The sequence below is a fragment of the Lytechinus pictus genome, chromosome 9, assembly GCF_037042905.1.
Source record: "Lytechinus pictus isolate F3 Inbred chromosome 9, Lp3.0, whole genome shotgun sequence".
NCBI classification, from domain to species: Eukaryota; Metazoa; Echinodermata; class Echinoidea; order Temnopleuroida; family Toxopneustidae; genus Lytechinus; species Lytechinus pictus.
In genome coordinates, this window is record NC_087253.1 from 14841922 (window position 1) to 14856391 (window position 14470).

Below are 14470 nucleotides of genomic sequence, written 5' to 3' on the forward strand. Positions count from 1 at the left end.
CATCTCGGCAAGGGCGTGGGCTGGGTTGAGCATGGGGAGGTCGAACTATACTGGTATGGGGCAGTGCACATCTTGGGGAGGTGGAACTAAAGTTTGGAAAATCAGCCGTTAGAAGCAGAAGGGGCAAAAATTTCGTTTTGCTTGCCATGCAGTGTCGGAACTCCTCGCTATGCTTTTTACCTCGTATAGGATCAATTATCACCTGTTTCATCTTGAAGCTACATTAAAGACTTGATTATCCCCCATTAAGTTGAAAATCAAACGCAAACACACATGAAAATTTATATCTTTTCCTATTTGACATTGAATTCCATGAATTTCTGATGTTATTTCCAGTATGATTCACCTTGAACATTGGAAACAGTTTCCAGCTAGAAACTGGCAAAGGTTGAATAGGTCTATATAGGGTAACTTTATAACCCCAAATTTTCAAAGACCACTGTTATAAATCTCGGTTTTCTGACTCTATTATATTAGTTTTATCCGGTCACTTATTCTCAATCGTCAATAATCAATACATATACCATTATACGTTTATGATTTTGAGGCGGGAACGAAGTATCGAATCGGGTCGGGTATAGGATTTCATTGGAGATTTTAGCGCGAGTTTGCGATTTCACACTTTTTTGTCTGGCTTTATTTGCTCTTTTTCTTTACGAGGTGATAGAAGAGGATGTTGTTTACTTGTCTATCTTGTCGCATTTTCGCGCTCTTTTAAAGTTACAACGTAGTCTCTAATGGCATATACAGTTGTGCTCGAAAGTTAGTGAACCCCGCCATAAGATGTACTCCTTCATGCTGAGTGTTGAATGTAGACAATAACATTACAATGGTCCGGCGAGCCTAGAGAAACTATAACTTGATTGAATGTAATATTTCATTACATGACTCCACAGTTATATATATGTAAAACATGACAGAACTTGAACACTTCAAAATGTGTTCATTGTCTGGTGAGGCTCACTATAAGTAAGCTTTTGAGCACCACTGTATTTATAAGCCATCTGTTATGGGTTTGATGCAGTGGCGAATCCAGTCCAGGGGGGGGGGCACATCCGATCCGTACCCCCCCCCCCCCCCTCTTGAGAGCCATAGTCAATATTTTTAATGTAAATATACCGGTCTTACATTAGTGCCCCCCCCCTTGGAAAATCCTGGATCCGCCCCTGGTTGGGTATCGTTGCTCTGAGCTGACTGAAGCATACATGTACAACTCGTAAAAAATAAACGAAGAAACAAACACACTGATATCTCTTGTAATTGTGAAAAGGACAAGAACATTCACTCAAGGACCAAAGTATTAGTCATGCTCAGGAATCCCCTTGTTCAAATCAAATAGACAACATCTAAACTGCAAAGCTGTTGGTCAATTGCCAGACGAGTGATCAGGGGCCCATTTCATAAAGAGTTAAAACTGTGGTAACTTTGTCATTATGGCACTACCATGGTAAACTTGAGTTTGATTGGCTGCCGAGCCCCGTTGTCATGGCAAAGTTAAACAGTTGGAACTCTTTATAAAAACGGGCCCCGGGATTCCCTATATATGCAGTGAAATGCATTGAAGCGAAAGTTAACCAGGGAAATGTCCCAGGTATAACTTTGCGTGTATATAAACGTCTGAGCTGTTCATTGGGTTTGTCATATATTTTGGATTAGGAATGGAATTGTTTCTTTGGTCTGTGAATTTTGAGTTGATTGACCCAACGAGGACACTTTGGGGATCTAGGTATATTATTTCGTTGTTGCGAGAAAGGATTTTTTTTCTCATAAGAGTGTGCCTACTTCGCTATCCCAAAGAAATTTTGAATTCTCATGTGGAACTTCTTAGATGTGGGAATATTGTTTGCTTTTGTTTTTTCTAAAGGCTTCATTTTTAGAAGGAATTTTCTTATTTTGTTAGGTATTACTTCTTACACTACGCTATATTCTTGCGTTGATCTGAGAAATGGATTATTTATCATTAGGTTGTTCTTAATTTGTTTATCAAATAGCAAATTTTAATTCCGACAAGACTCTTATGTGATCTAGTTATAATATTTTCTTGTTCTTAGAAGAGGCTGATCGATTTTCATAAAGAATACATGTACACCTATTTTGTTGACCTGAAAGGGTTACTTCTTGGGTCTAGGTATATACTTTCGTTGTTTGTAGAAGTTTTCTTTATGACAAATGTGTCCAAAGTTATTTGTTTATCCCTTTTCTGACGAGGTCATTCTTGGGAACTCTTTCTCTTTTCACGGAAAAACTATCGTTAGAGAGTATTCTTCTTTGTCCCCCAAAAAACATTGAATTCTGACGAGCCTTTTCTGAGAGGGCCGTCATTTTCCTTGTTTGTAGAAAGGAGCTCTTTGTCGTAAAATGTCTTTCTTGATTGTACACGAAGAACTTTTTTCTGACCAGGGGACCGTAACACAAAGAACATTTATGTATACGATTGATTGCATTGGCTACGATGTACAATTATTGATCGTAAAAAACAAGGTATGATTAATCGCTTACCTTTGTGTTACGAGACCCAGGTCACATCAGGGGTCCGTTGCAGAAAGAGTTGCGTTTAAACGCAAGTCAAAAAATCAATCACAAGTCCCGAATACGCGCTGTTGATTGGTTGAAAATGAAGTTGCGCATGATTTTTAGAGTTGCGATTAATTGCAACTCTTTCTGCAACGGACCCCTGGAATCTTGAAATATTCTTTCGTTCTTGATAAATACTTCTTTCCCAAAATAGTCACAACTTGTATCTCCTGAAGGCGCATTGAATTCTGAAGAAGCTACTGAGTCATTTATACTTTTTCCTGGCTCAGATTTTGTTTATCCTATTTTGGCATGTCATAGGCTCCTGTGTCATCGTGTCATGACCAATTATAGAATAAAGTAGCCGTAGGTTTTTGTGTTTTTTCCTGATATTCAGTAACAGAACGAAACGCATTTTTTCACATATTCTCATTTTTTTTTGCATTTTACAGATTTACGGAATTGAATTTGGAGTTAAGTGCTGGCCACTTTAAATGAATCATCTGAAAATACGCAACATTACTGCCTATACCGTTTCCCCCACCGTTCAGAGCCCCTCTAGAAAGTCATGGCTATTTGCAGCGTCTCCCATATTCACGCTCTTCTGTCTGCCCTGTTGTTGGTGAGGGTAGTCACCTGTCTTGATGATCATAGTGTCCCAAAGATCTGTACCACCATTGACTGTCTAAACAAACAAATAGAAGTTGCCGACGAGATCGCTGGAACGATCCATCGCTATTCCAATAATGCTGCAAATTTTATAGAAGCCAAAACCCAGCCATCGTCACCTACCAAAGATATGAATCTTGGGGGCCATGTCAACCAGGGAAATCCTGATGCAATCGAAGCGACCAAAAAGCAACACTCGGGCACCCCTCAAGGTCACTCCCTCCATCACAAGTCAAATGTCTCTGTTCTAAGAGACGGTAGAAGATCGAATCAACAGTTCCAAAGGCAACATCAGCAACATTTTAAGGAATCATCATTGGAAACATCTCCTAGAAGTAGTCAAGTTCAACTAAAACAGCAACACAAGCACAGAAATCATCAACAACAGCAGGAGCAACAACTACATCAAGAGAATATGCAAACCTCCACGACGACCACAAGAGATGCAAGCAAAAACCATCCAACTGTTGCAAAACACTCTTTCTTAGATGCAGCAGGAATTGCCCATGCAGTGAATGACGGAATGTTCTGGTCAGCAACGGTCGAGGGGGCAATCCCAACAGGTAATATTTTATTATGTTGCTACAGAGGCGGATCCAAGATTTTTCGAAGGGGGAGGGGGCACATTTTCCTGAGGAAAAATATGACAAGGAAAAAAAGGTTTTAATAAAAAATTAAGGGTATTTCGTCAACGTAAAAATTTGAAAAGCAAAAAAAAAAGGTCTTCACTTTCAAAAGGGGGGGGGGGCACACTTCTGTTTTAACGGCATTTTTACATTACAAATTTTAATTGTGCCTCTCAAAGGGGGGGGGGGGGGCACTGGCCTGCTGTGCCTCGCCCCCCCCCCCCCTGGGTCCGTCAGTGTGTTGCTAAATGATGACTGAAACCGAGTAAAATGTAAAAATGATATGCAACAATGTAATGAAGTGCCTAATTGCTATATTCTAAGCTCCTCGTGACACCAATTCTTTTTGACTTCTTTTTAGTTATACCCGTGTTAGCTTCGTTAACATATCTATGTGTGTCTATATGTGTATTTAAGCTTAATTACTATACTGAATCACCATTAAGGTGGGCATAAAGCCTACAAGCCTCCGACGTAGGTAGGAAGTGCCACATTTAGATTAAGGTCTTCCCAAATGAGTTCATATTATCACTGCATTAGACCCTGGTATGTTAGTTTGGACTTATTACAAATCAAGAATACGCTTTATTTCCGATGGGAAAGGGGACATATCTTATTGCTATATTGGGCCATGGCACAACGTCACCCATCATCAAGGACGATTGTAGTAAATTTTTGCATGTGAAACTCTGTTTGATTGGAAGAACTTTACCATGTGTTGTAGTTGCTATTGACCGAACGTTATTGGCAACGTTTAAGATCTTTATGAAAGGGATCCCTGGGAGCTTTTCATGAAAGGACTCGTTGCGTTTGGTCAGATATTGTATCCGAAAGTTTTAAAAGACATAGACACTTTCCACAGAAACATGAGCTTCTTAGCCAATCAAAACAAGTAAGATAGTTAGACCTGACAACTTATTAGATGAAAAAATAATGATGAAACACTCTCCTTTTAACAATATACTTTGATTGATTTTGAGCAGGTTTGAGCGACTCGGTAACGGAAACATGGAAGAAGAGAATCAGACAGTTGAGGGTCGTGAGAGTGGAAGATGCCTCTATGGATAAGTGCGGAAGCAGCATGAACAGACACGTGGTCTTCAACGACGGGACTACTGCGTGCGCTCGATACAGGCATCCAATGGCCCAGTTCGTTTTGGGTATGGGATTTAAAAATCGGAAGCTTGTCGTGCCATTTACTTGACGAGATGGCGAGATATTTGATCTTACACTGTTGACATAGAAGACTTAGAGAGTTTTCGCATTTACTAGGGAGCCGTTCTCTACAACGCACCGTCTCCTTCACAATGGATAGCTTAGAGGCTTTTGTCTAGTAAAGTTGATGGACCAAGATTTGCATCGAACAAGAAACTATGCTGCTCTCCTAGTCCACCAACTTTCGACAGAGCCTCTCACATCTCCATTGTGATTTGACTTCCATTTTCGAAGGATTTGGTGCGTGAACAGCATCTCCGTAGTAAATGCAAAAACTCTGTGTTATGTCAAGATAGCATTGGACTTACATTTATAAAGAGAGTGGGGCCCGTTTCATAAAACTTTTGTTTTAATAACAAATTTTCAATAGCAGTTTAAAGCTTTGAAATCATTCAATTTGATTGGCCGATGGTAAACTTGTTATAGAAATTGGACATTTGTTATTTTAACATGTCTTTACCAATTGGGACCCTGTTACAAAGAAAACCCCTTGGTTTTATTTTGGGGGGATGTAGAGATAAGAGACGTTCAGTTCCTATTTCATTAACACATTCAATAAAACGCCATACGTCTTACTTTTGTTTGAACTTTTTGCACTATTTTGATCTTTCTTCCCTTTGGCCTAAATTTCAGGTGATCTGTACTGCTACTATCTTGCCCGAATGCTCGGCATGCAGAACGTACCAACAGTTGTCTTGTCTCATGTGTCCAACGACAGTTCATCGCAGTGGTCTTCCGTTACTGCGGACATCCGCAACGCCCGGTGGAAGAACGACACAGTAGCTAGCTTCAGCTTGTGGATTGACGACATTGGAAAGTGAGTTGTAGTTTCATGCAACCGTGGTATTCGTGTAAAGCTGTTGATGTCAACTACTGCCAATGGTCACACTGACGAAACCGACTCCAGTCCGGTCAATGTTATTGCGTCATTTCCAATGACAGGCCAATGGTTAGTTTGGAGCCGGTTTCGTAAGTGTGACAGAAGCCTTATGATGAAGGAATTTCTCATTTCTATCGCTTCAGCTGTCCCAATCTCTGTTTTCTCTTCTATTTTCTCCCACTCTCGCCTCATTTGCTGTTTTTTCCCTTTCCCCTTTGCCTTTCACTTTTTTATTTACTGTTTTATCTTGCTCTTCTCCCTCTCTCTCTCTCTCTCTCTTCCCCTCTTCCTTTTCATCTTCTTTCTCTACTGTTCTCTCCGTTTTTCTCTGAAAGATACAAATCCCGAGTCACCCTGACGCAACAATCTATCAATCACAAATTCATTACCAACTTAAAAATGTGCACTGATCTGGGCCCCGTCTTACAAAGAGTTACGATTGATCCAATCAACCACAACTATGGAAGGCCAGCAACGTCAACATCTAAAACACATGTTTGTGCAAAACGATGTCTAGATATGATTAATATTCATACATTTACTCTTTTTTTGACAATGCAGTATGCTTCTATTTTTTTTCAAAGGATATTGTGCAAATTTCCTCAGGAAAAAATTATGACATTAATGGATTTCCATATACTTGAGGTTGATTGGATCAATCCTTGTAAGACGGGGCCCTTAACTACCATTGAGTTCATTACAGGGTTATATTTTGAATCAACTTTGTAACTTCTTGATTGTTTTATTTGGCCAAATTAATTGAATTGAGAAAAAAATGCTTTTCTTACAGAATTTTGTCTTGCTGCTTCCACATCTACCTTAGATCTGGGCCTAGGTTGCATAAAAGTTACTTTCATAGTAAATGTCCCTTCCAATGGTATCTTTCATGGAATCTTTGATTTTGATTTGCTGTTGAGTCTTGTTACCATGGTAGTTACCACTGGATGGCAAAGTGACCATTATGGTATCTTTAATGAAATGGGACCCTGATTGTCAGAGACAGAAGACATTCGGAACAGAGTAATAGTTTCTAGTCGATTACAGGATCCTATGGAGAATTATCTTTAAATAATTCCTTCCTCTTTCTCTCTGTCTGTCTCTCTTTATTGCTGTGATTTTCTCATCACTTGATATTCACTCTGTGTTTGACATAAAGCCTGGTTATTGTTTGTAGGGTTGATTTAAGGATTGATCTTTAATACACAATCATAAATGCAATAAATCATAGGAACCTGCCCCACAAATCGCCATTAGGCTGTACATGGATGGGGTGAAAAATAGTTTTTCTTGCCGTTTCCACATCTACTTGAGATCTGGGCCCAGTTTAACCAAGAGTAACGGTGATCCAATCAATTTCAACTGTATGGAAATCCATCCATACCATATTTTTTTCTACAGGAAATTTGCACAATCACTTTAGTTAACAAAGAGAATCACATTGAATCTTCAAGAGAATGATGAATATACATTATTTTATAGAAAATATCTTGAACAAATTTGCATTTCAGATGTTGATGTTGCTGGCTTTCCATAGTTGTGATTGATTGGATCAATAGTGAGCATTTTTAGAAATGTACGTCCACATAGTGGACTGGTACGAAATGACGTCATTTTTTGGCCTGCCATATGCCTCAGGTCTTCACACACGTCCACTATCAAAATCGAGAACCTCGCCACATCCATTTTGCGGTTCTCCTAAATCATAGACGACGTGCACGTGAGTGACGTCATTTTAACCGTTCAAGCCCAGCATGAAGATCAACCTTTCCCTTTTAAAAGACAGTTTTCAGTGACTTTTCACAAAATTAATGTAAGTTGTACGATGCATTATGTTTATCATATTTGAAATTGCTTTCTGATCTCGAAAATATACATCGATATATATCCCAACTCGCGTAAAAAGGAATCAAAGTAAGTGAAAGGGCACATGTGCACAAGTTACACCTTCGCATCACCCGACCGGGTCGCCGGGCGATGGTGCGCCAGACCTTCCGGGTCGGGCAGCGTGTCATGACCCGCTGGTTATCGCGCTGTTTCAAGTGGACGTACGTACACGTACAAGTCGAGTGAAATCTAAAGTATTCGCATCTGTAGTGAACGAGGGCAGACGACGACGTTGACTCGAACGATCAGAGGACTGCTACGTCGTTCACGTTCACTGCTCCTAAAACCCCTTGACGGGGTCCTGAAATCAGATACAGAATACATTGGATTGTGAGCAATGGTTTCTAGTCAATAACAGGATCCTATGAAATAGTACCAATTACTTTCCTCCGTTTCTTTCTACATTTTGACAATAAGGAGGCATCTTTGTTGAATATAGAAGTTGCAACAATGACAATTCAACAATGCAAGGCGGAATAAAACTTTGAATGAAATTATAATCACCCCCCAACAAAAAAAAGAGAATAAACTTTATATTTCATATTACAACACAAAAGGAATAGCGAGTGATGTCATATGTGACCCCATTTGCAAACTAGCCAATATCATAAATTGTTTGGTAAAATAAATTGAAACTTTAAAATAAAATAACTTTTTTTAATAAACATCCAATTTAAATAAATTTTTCATCGATAGAACTGTTTGATTTTTTCTGTTTTTATTCAAATCAATTTTTGGTTTTGGTGGGTTTGTCCTTCAATCAATTCCAATTTTGTTTTCATAAAATGGAAAATTAATCAAATCCCTTCCTTTTTTCATATTTACCCTAGATCCGACCTACCAGAGATAATGTATGACAACCAGCGCGACACCATCACCCCCTCAACTCCTGGACTCTCTGACCTCAACATTACTCAGCTCGTGGAGCTTGCCCAGTATAGCGACCTCGTAATCTTTGACTTCATCACTGTTCATCTTGACAGGTGGGTTAAGCTCCTCAAATTGGCATCATTTGTTGTGTTTCATCGCTATTGCTTGAAAGATTTTTATTCAACATAACCAACAGGTTGACCCATAAAATACAGAACTGATGATAATAATGATGAACATACAGTACTGATGTTAAAAATAATGATACTACTACTAATGATAATTATATATAATAAAAAGAATAATGATATTAATAATGGTAATAATTTAGTCTAGAAAATGATAATAGTTCTAACGAAAATGTTAATGATTATTACAAAAATACTGATACTACTAATTGTAATATCAATTATAATGAAAATGATATTCCCCTCTCTTTCTCTTCTCTGCCTCATTTCTCATTTTCTCTCTCTCTTTCCTCTAATCAAATGACCTTTTTAAAAATGTATTCATCACCTAAATAACACAAACAACAGGTCACTGGCATAGTAATTCATTTAATTCTATTAAATCCCCTGTTTTCTTTTTGAAGGATGACAATAAGAAAGAATGCAGTCGAGTACTACCAGCAGGATTGGCTGTATAAAGGAGAGGTACACAACCTTGCCCAACATAAACACAACCAAGGCCTGTGGTTCATCGACAATGAAAATGGAATATTCAACTCTTACGTAGTCGCTTACTCCAAGACAAACAAGGGTCAAATGCTGGGTAAGGCTTTCACTCTTATTGCCGAGTCAAATTTGATTAGGATCAAATTTTTGAAAATACAAAAAAAAAGATGAAAATGGAATATACAAATATTGGGTCACCTACTCCAAGACAAACATGTGTCAAATGCTAGGTAAGGCTTTCACTCTTATTTCTGAGTCAAATTTGACAAGGATCTAATTTTTGAGATAGAAAAAAAGATGAAAATGGAATATACAAATATTGATTCACTTAATCCAATACATAGGTCAAATGCTAGGTAAGGCTTTCAATCTTGTTTCTTAGGTGTCAAATTTGACTAGAATAATTTTTTTAAAGATAAAAATGAAATATACAACTCCTACTTAGTCCCTTACTCCAAAAGAAATGGGGGTCAAGTGCTACATGTAGGTATTAAGGCTTCAATCTTATTTCTGAGGAGTCAAATTTGACTCAGATGTGGTACCAGCTGGGAGTCAACTCTGTTTTGAATTACATTGACTAGTTTTGTTAATCACTTTGACTCAGAATCAAGTTATTTGTCAGTTGATACAACATGCACCATTCTGAGTGGAATTCATTTGGAACCCGAGTCATTTTAACTCTGAATAGGATCGACTCCAAACTGGTGCCACACTGAGTTAAATTCGACTCGGCAGAAAAGAAAAAAAGAGTGATGCAAAGCATTTCATGAGATGAATAAAAATTTTCACCAGCTTTTGTTAAAGCTACCCTAAATCTTTGCATCTGATTGGCCAGGGCAAATTGGTCACAGAGAATCACTGATGATTCGGTTCATGAAACAACTCTCTGATGTTTCTCTGTATGATTTCTGCTCATAGTTTACTCAGAAGAAAATTCCAACTACTTACTTTTGAAATGTTTAAACCACAGACAAAAATGTATTATTATTCAAAAGGGCAATATTTCCTACTTCTGTTCATTAAGAATTTTATTTTTTACTAATATCCATTCAAAATATCCTGAGTTGACTTGGAACAATAACATATCTCACCATGTCAACAAATTAACAAGGCAAGATAAAATATCTTGCCTTGTCAAGTAGGTAGCATATTAAAGCTCAGTACGCACGTTTTTTTAATATTTGTTTGACCGTACACACCGCATTTATTTCAATACATGTATTATCACTTCCCTTCAGGTTACCATGAAGAGCTACTCCGTTCATTCTGCCTATTCAGGCAGTCAACATTTAAGAGCGTACATAAGCTAGCCCGATTGGACGACCCTTTCCAGGCCCTCGACAACCTGGTCCACGAGAACGAACCGGTTATCGTTCAGATGGAGCAAGAGAGGAAATCACTGATGGGTGGGGTGAAGGAACGATTTAAAGAGCGCCTGCTTGATGTAGTTCGATGGATGGATAATTGTCAATCACGTTCTAATGGTTGATATTAAAGGGGTACTCAAGGCTGAAAATGATATGATCTGAATAGATGAAGTAAAATCAGACAAACAAAACCCTGAAAATTTCATGCAAATCAGACAAGGAATAATTAAGTTACGACATTTTAATGTTTGCATTATTTTCAGGGGTGTGAGAGTTCAGATTTGTTTGTTTTGATTTTCAGCTGAATTTCAGCTTATATTTGGCTTTCCTCTGTACAAAAAGTATGGGAGCTCTTTCTATTTCAGACTTTTCACTACTCTTCAGCTTTTTTCAGATCTTTTTATTTGTGACCACTCACACCCCTGTATTTTGTTGAAGCATTTCAAATGCATGTCTTTCATGGATCTGCAATGAGAAAGCGGATGTCATACCCCAACTGGTTATTTGTTGCTGCAACTTGAAAAATGGAGTCCTATTTTTACACTAATTTTCTTAAAATGTGACAAAATTGTGATTTCATATGGCATTTGAAAAAGGAATCTAGGGACTTGACACCATCATCCCACCTATTGCACATTCATGATGGTATGCAAATAACCGCATCACAAAACTAAACTTTAAATTCAAAACTTCGTTATTTGTTATCAGATTTTGATGAAATAATTTCCAGTTTTTTACTTGTTGACTTTTACTGTATTTATCAAGATAGAATTATTTTCAGCAGGAGTACCCCTTAACTTGTTGCATACTGAAACTAGACGGTCTTTGAACAAAAAATTACATCAGGATTACAGATTTCAAAGTCAACTATTGTCATGGCCACTTGACATATCAGTTATCACCATGTTATACACATTTATGAAAGAGATCAATTTTCTGTGGCATGTCAAGTCTAGAATCCCAATTTTCCAAGAGACTGAGTTTCTGTTTAAAAGACTTCAATTTCTGTCTTAGTTCATGTTGCTCTGATCATTAATGAATACAAATTCATATTTATGATGATAAAAAGCATCACTTTAAAGGCCTTGATATATTAAACATTGAGATTAACCTTAAGCTACCCCAACGAGCGCAATATGGTGGTATGAAAATAGAGAAATATTGATGATGACAAGTATGAGGGCAAGTTGGATATTTCTAATGCTCATGTTCCATGTGTTTACCAAGTAAATTCTTTTTAACAATATCTAGTGTGTCTTGTCATTTTAAGGTGTAACTGCTAACTAGATATATGATACTGCTTTGAATTGATATAGTGTTTTTCCTTCACAAAAAGTTATCACATTGATGACTTTCACTGAATAGTATTAAATTTCCATAGAACCATATGGCCACCTACAAATAATCATACTGTTTTTACATGTCTCATTTGCCAACTTCAAAAACTTGCATGCATCTTGTCGAAATCTCAATAGGTTTGGATTATGTTAATCAGTATAGGCCTGCTTGTATATTGTGTAGCTATTACAATATTTTGTATAATACTTGAGCATGTGTAGTTGATATGTACATGTAGTTCTTAGCATTACTCAGTTATATCGTTAATTGGTAATGTATCGCGCACCGGTGTATATTTTTGTCTAATTCATTTTCTATAATTATATTTATTTAGGTAATTCAGATGAGGAGCTAATTTTTACCAATTTTATGCAACTTACTGTCTGTGTGTGATTTTTCTATACTAATTGGAAAAGATCAGTTATTTTAGTGACATATTTGGTGCACAGCTTTCTTAAGGTAAAATACTGAAGATGCCTCACATTTTTGTATTGGTGATGCTGAAAGTTATTCCCTCAATCAAAACTTTATCTCGCGTCCTTTGGCAAGGCATATACCTACATTACATTTGACACTCTCCACCCAGGTGTAGTAAATGGGTACCTAGTAAGAGCAGCCTTGCTACTGATATATGCATGTTGCATATTAGTATTATTATCATCCATCTCTGGTATTAATGACATTCATTTGGTCAGTTAAATAAATAAGTCTTCAATGCCTCAATCCAGCAGTGCATCAAAATATGCTACCTTATTGATGACAAATATTTTTAAAGTAATATTGTATATAGTTAATCATTTGCAATCTAGTGTTCATACATACCATGCCTTGTGAGCATTCAATGAAACATGACAATATCATCTTAACAGTCAATGTAGTTGTCTATATTTTTTCAAATTAGCAATATATAACAAGTTATTCAATAATGCATTTATAATAAAGTGTTACTTTGTAAAAAAAAATAATTCTTTATGAGCATTTAAAGCAAAATATGGGGATTATCATCTCAACAGCCGATTTGGTCATAGATTTTATTAAATCAGCAATATAACAAGTTAATAATGCATTTATCATAAAGCGTTACTTTGTAAATATCATGCTTTGTGAACATTCAGTGAAACTCCAGGGCCACGTCTTACAAAGAGTTACGATTGATCTGATCAACCTCAACTATATATGAATCCATCAATGTCATGTTTGTACAGGTCTTTGTACAATGTTCTTTGTATTACAGAGAAGCACACTGAATTGGCAAGAAAGTAATGAATGTATGAATATACATCGTATCTAGAAAAATATTTTGAACAAACATGCAGTTTAAATTCCATAGCTGTGGTTGATTGGATCAATCGCGACTCTTTAAAATGGGGCCCAGAGTCATCATCTCAACATTCAATGCAATATTACAGACTTTCTTGACGATTTGTACATCCACTAGTGGATTGCTATGTAAGCACGCCATATAGCTGCTCTGTGTGTTATAGGCTTACAAAGGCTAAGTCACCGTGACTGAGCATGCCTAAACTTGACTAATGTTGCCAGACGTATTAACTCTTCATATTGACTTTACACAAGGTAGGCTATTGTGGTATGATAACATAGCATGTCACTGGTCAATACTTTATGCTTATCAAAAAGTCCCTATTATTATGCCGTTCTAGACATACTTTAGAACAATTCAATCCTGATGACTGTGAAATCTGGTACTTCGTATCACCTCAAAGTTTTGTACATAAACCTTTTAATTTCAACTTGTGAATGAATATACATGTACCTGTAGATGTGAATGATATCTGATTCTTTAGATGTATAGAGTTCAAGTTTACACCCTTTCCATGTTGCAGGTTGCGTTTAAGGCCCAGTAGCAAAAAACTTAGCGATTGATTGTATTACTGGTTTCAACGATCAATGTGTATAATTGATCATAAATATCAATCATAAAAATTTAATAAGCACTGCTTTTTGGAGCCCTGGGCAAATGTGAACTTTGAAGCCCCGTTTTAGGGACACACATCAGAAGTCATGTTAGTTAAATGTTTCATCCAAAAATGCTAAGAGTAAATGTAACTATACTTTAAAACACCACAGGTATTTCTTCAGTATTACAGTAACCAGTGAAAGTACTATTTAAAGAATGTTAAGGTACGTTATGGTGAATCTAAGGAATATACCATTATACAAATCATGAAAGCAAAATACTCACGTCATTTATCACATCTCCAAATGAATAATCGCATCCTAATTTGTAAACCATCTTTAGCTGCAGTGTCTAACACAAATTCAATATTTTATTGAAAGTAGAATTGAATAAATTTCAAATTAAAAAACTAATGTTTGTGTTTCGGTATTGTTTGAAATTGTTCAGAAAATAGTTTAAAGCCTCTCCTAAGCTTCAGTAATCCCCCACCCCAAAAAAAGTTTCTTGTAAATAAT

The 14470-nt window shown here is 36.9% G+C and overlaps 1 protein-coding gene across 1 annotated transcript; it reads left to right on the forward strand.

The window, feature by feature from the left end:
• Nucleotides 1-2965: 2965 nt before the first annotated feature.
• LOC129268225 (four-jointed box protein 1-like) lies at nucleotides 2966-14368 on the forward strand. The gene is made up of 6 exons (XM_054905801.2): nucleotides 2966-3746; nucleotides 4793-4969; nucleotides 5658-5841; nucleotides 8619-8771; nucleotides 9251-9429; nucleotides 10571-14368. The coding sequence occupies exons 1-6, from the start codon at nucleotides 3083-3085 to the stop codon at nucleotides 10819-10821; spliced, it is 1608 nt and encodes a 535-aa protein (XP_054761776.2). The 5' UTR covers nucleotides 2966-3082; the 3' UTR covers nucleotides 10822-14368.
• Nucleotides 14369-14470: the final 102 nt, after the last annotated feature.

Coding starts and splice junctions, on each gene's coding strand:
- LOC129268225 (XM_054905801.2), top strand. CDS start 3,083: ATGGCTATTTGCAGCGTCTCCCATATTCACGCTCTTCTGTCTGCCCTG. Junction 4,970..5,657: donor AATGGCCCAGTTCGTTTTGG/GTATGGGATTTA, acceptor CCTAAATTTCAG/GTGATCTGTACTGCTACTAT. Junction 5,842..8,618: donor TGGATTGACGACATTGGAAA/GTGAGTTGTAGT, acceptor TATTTACCCTAG/ATCCGACCTACCAGAGATAA.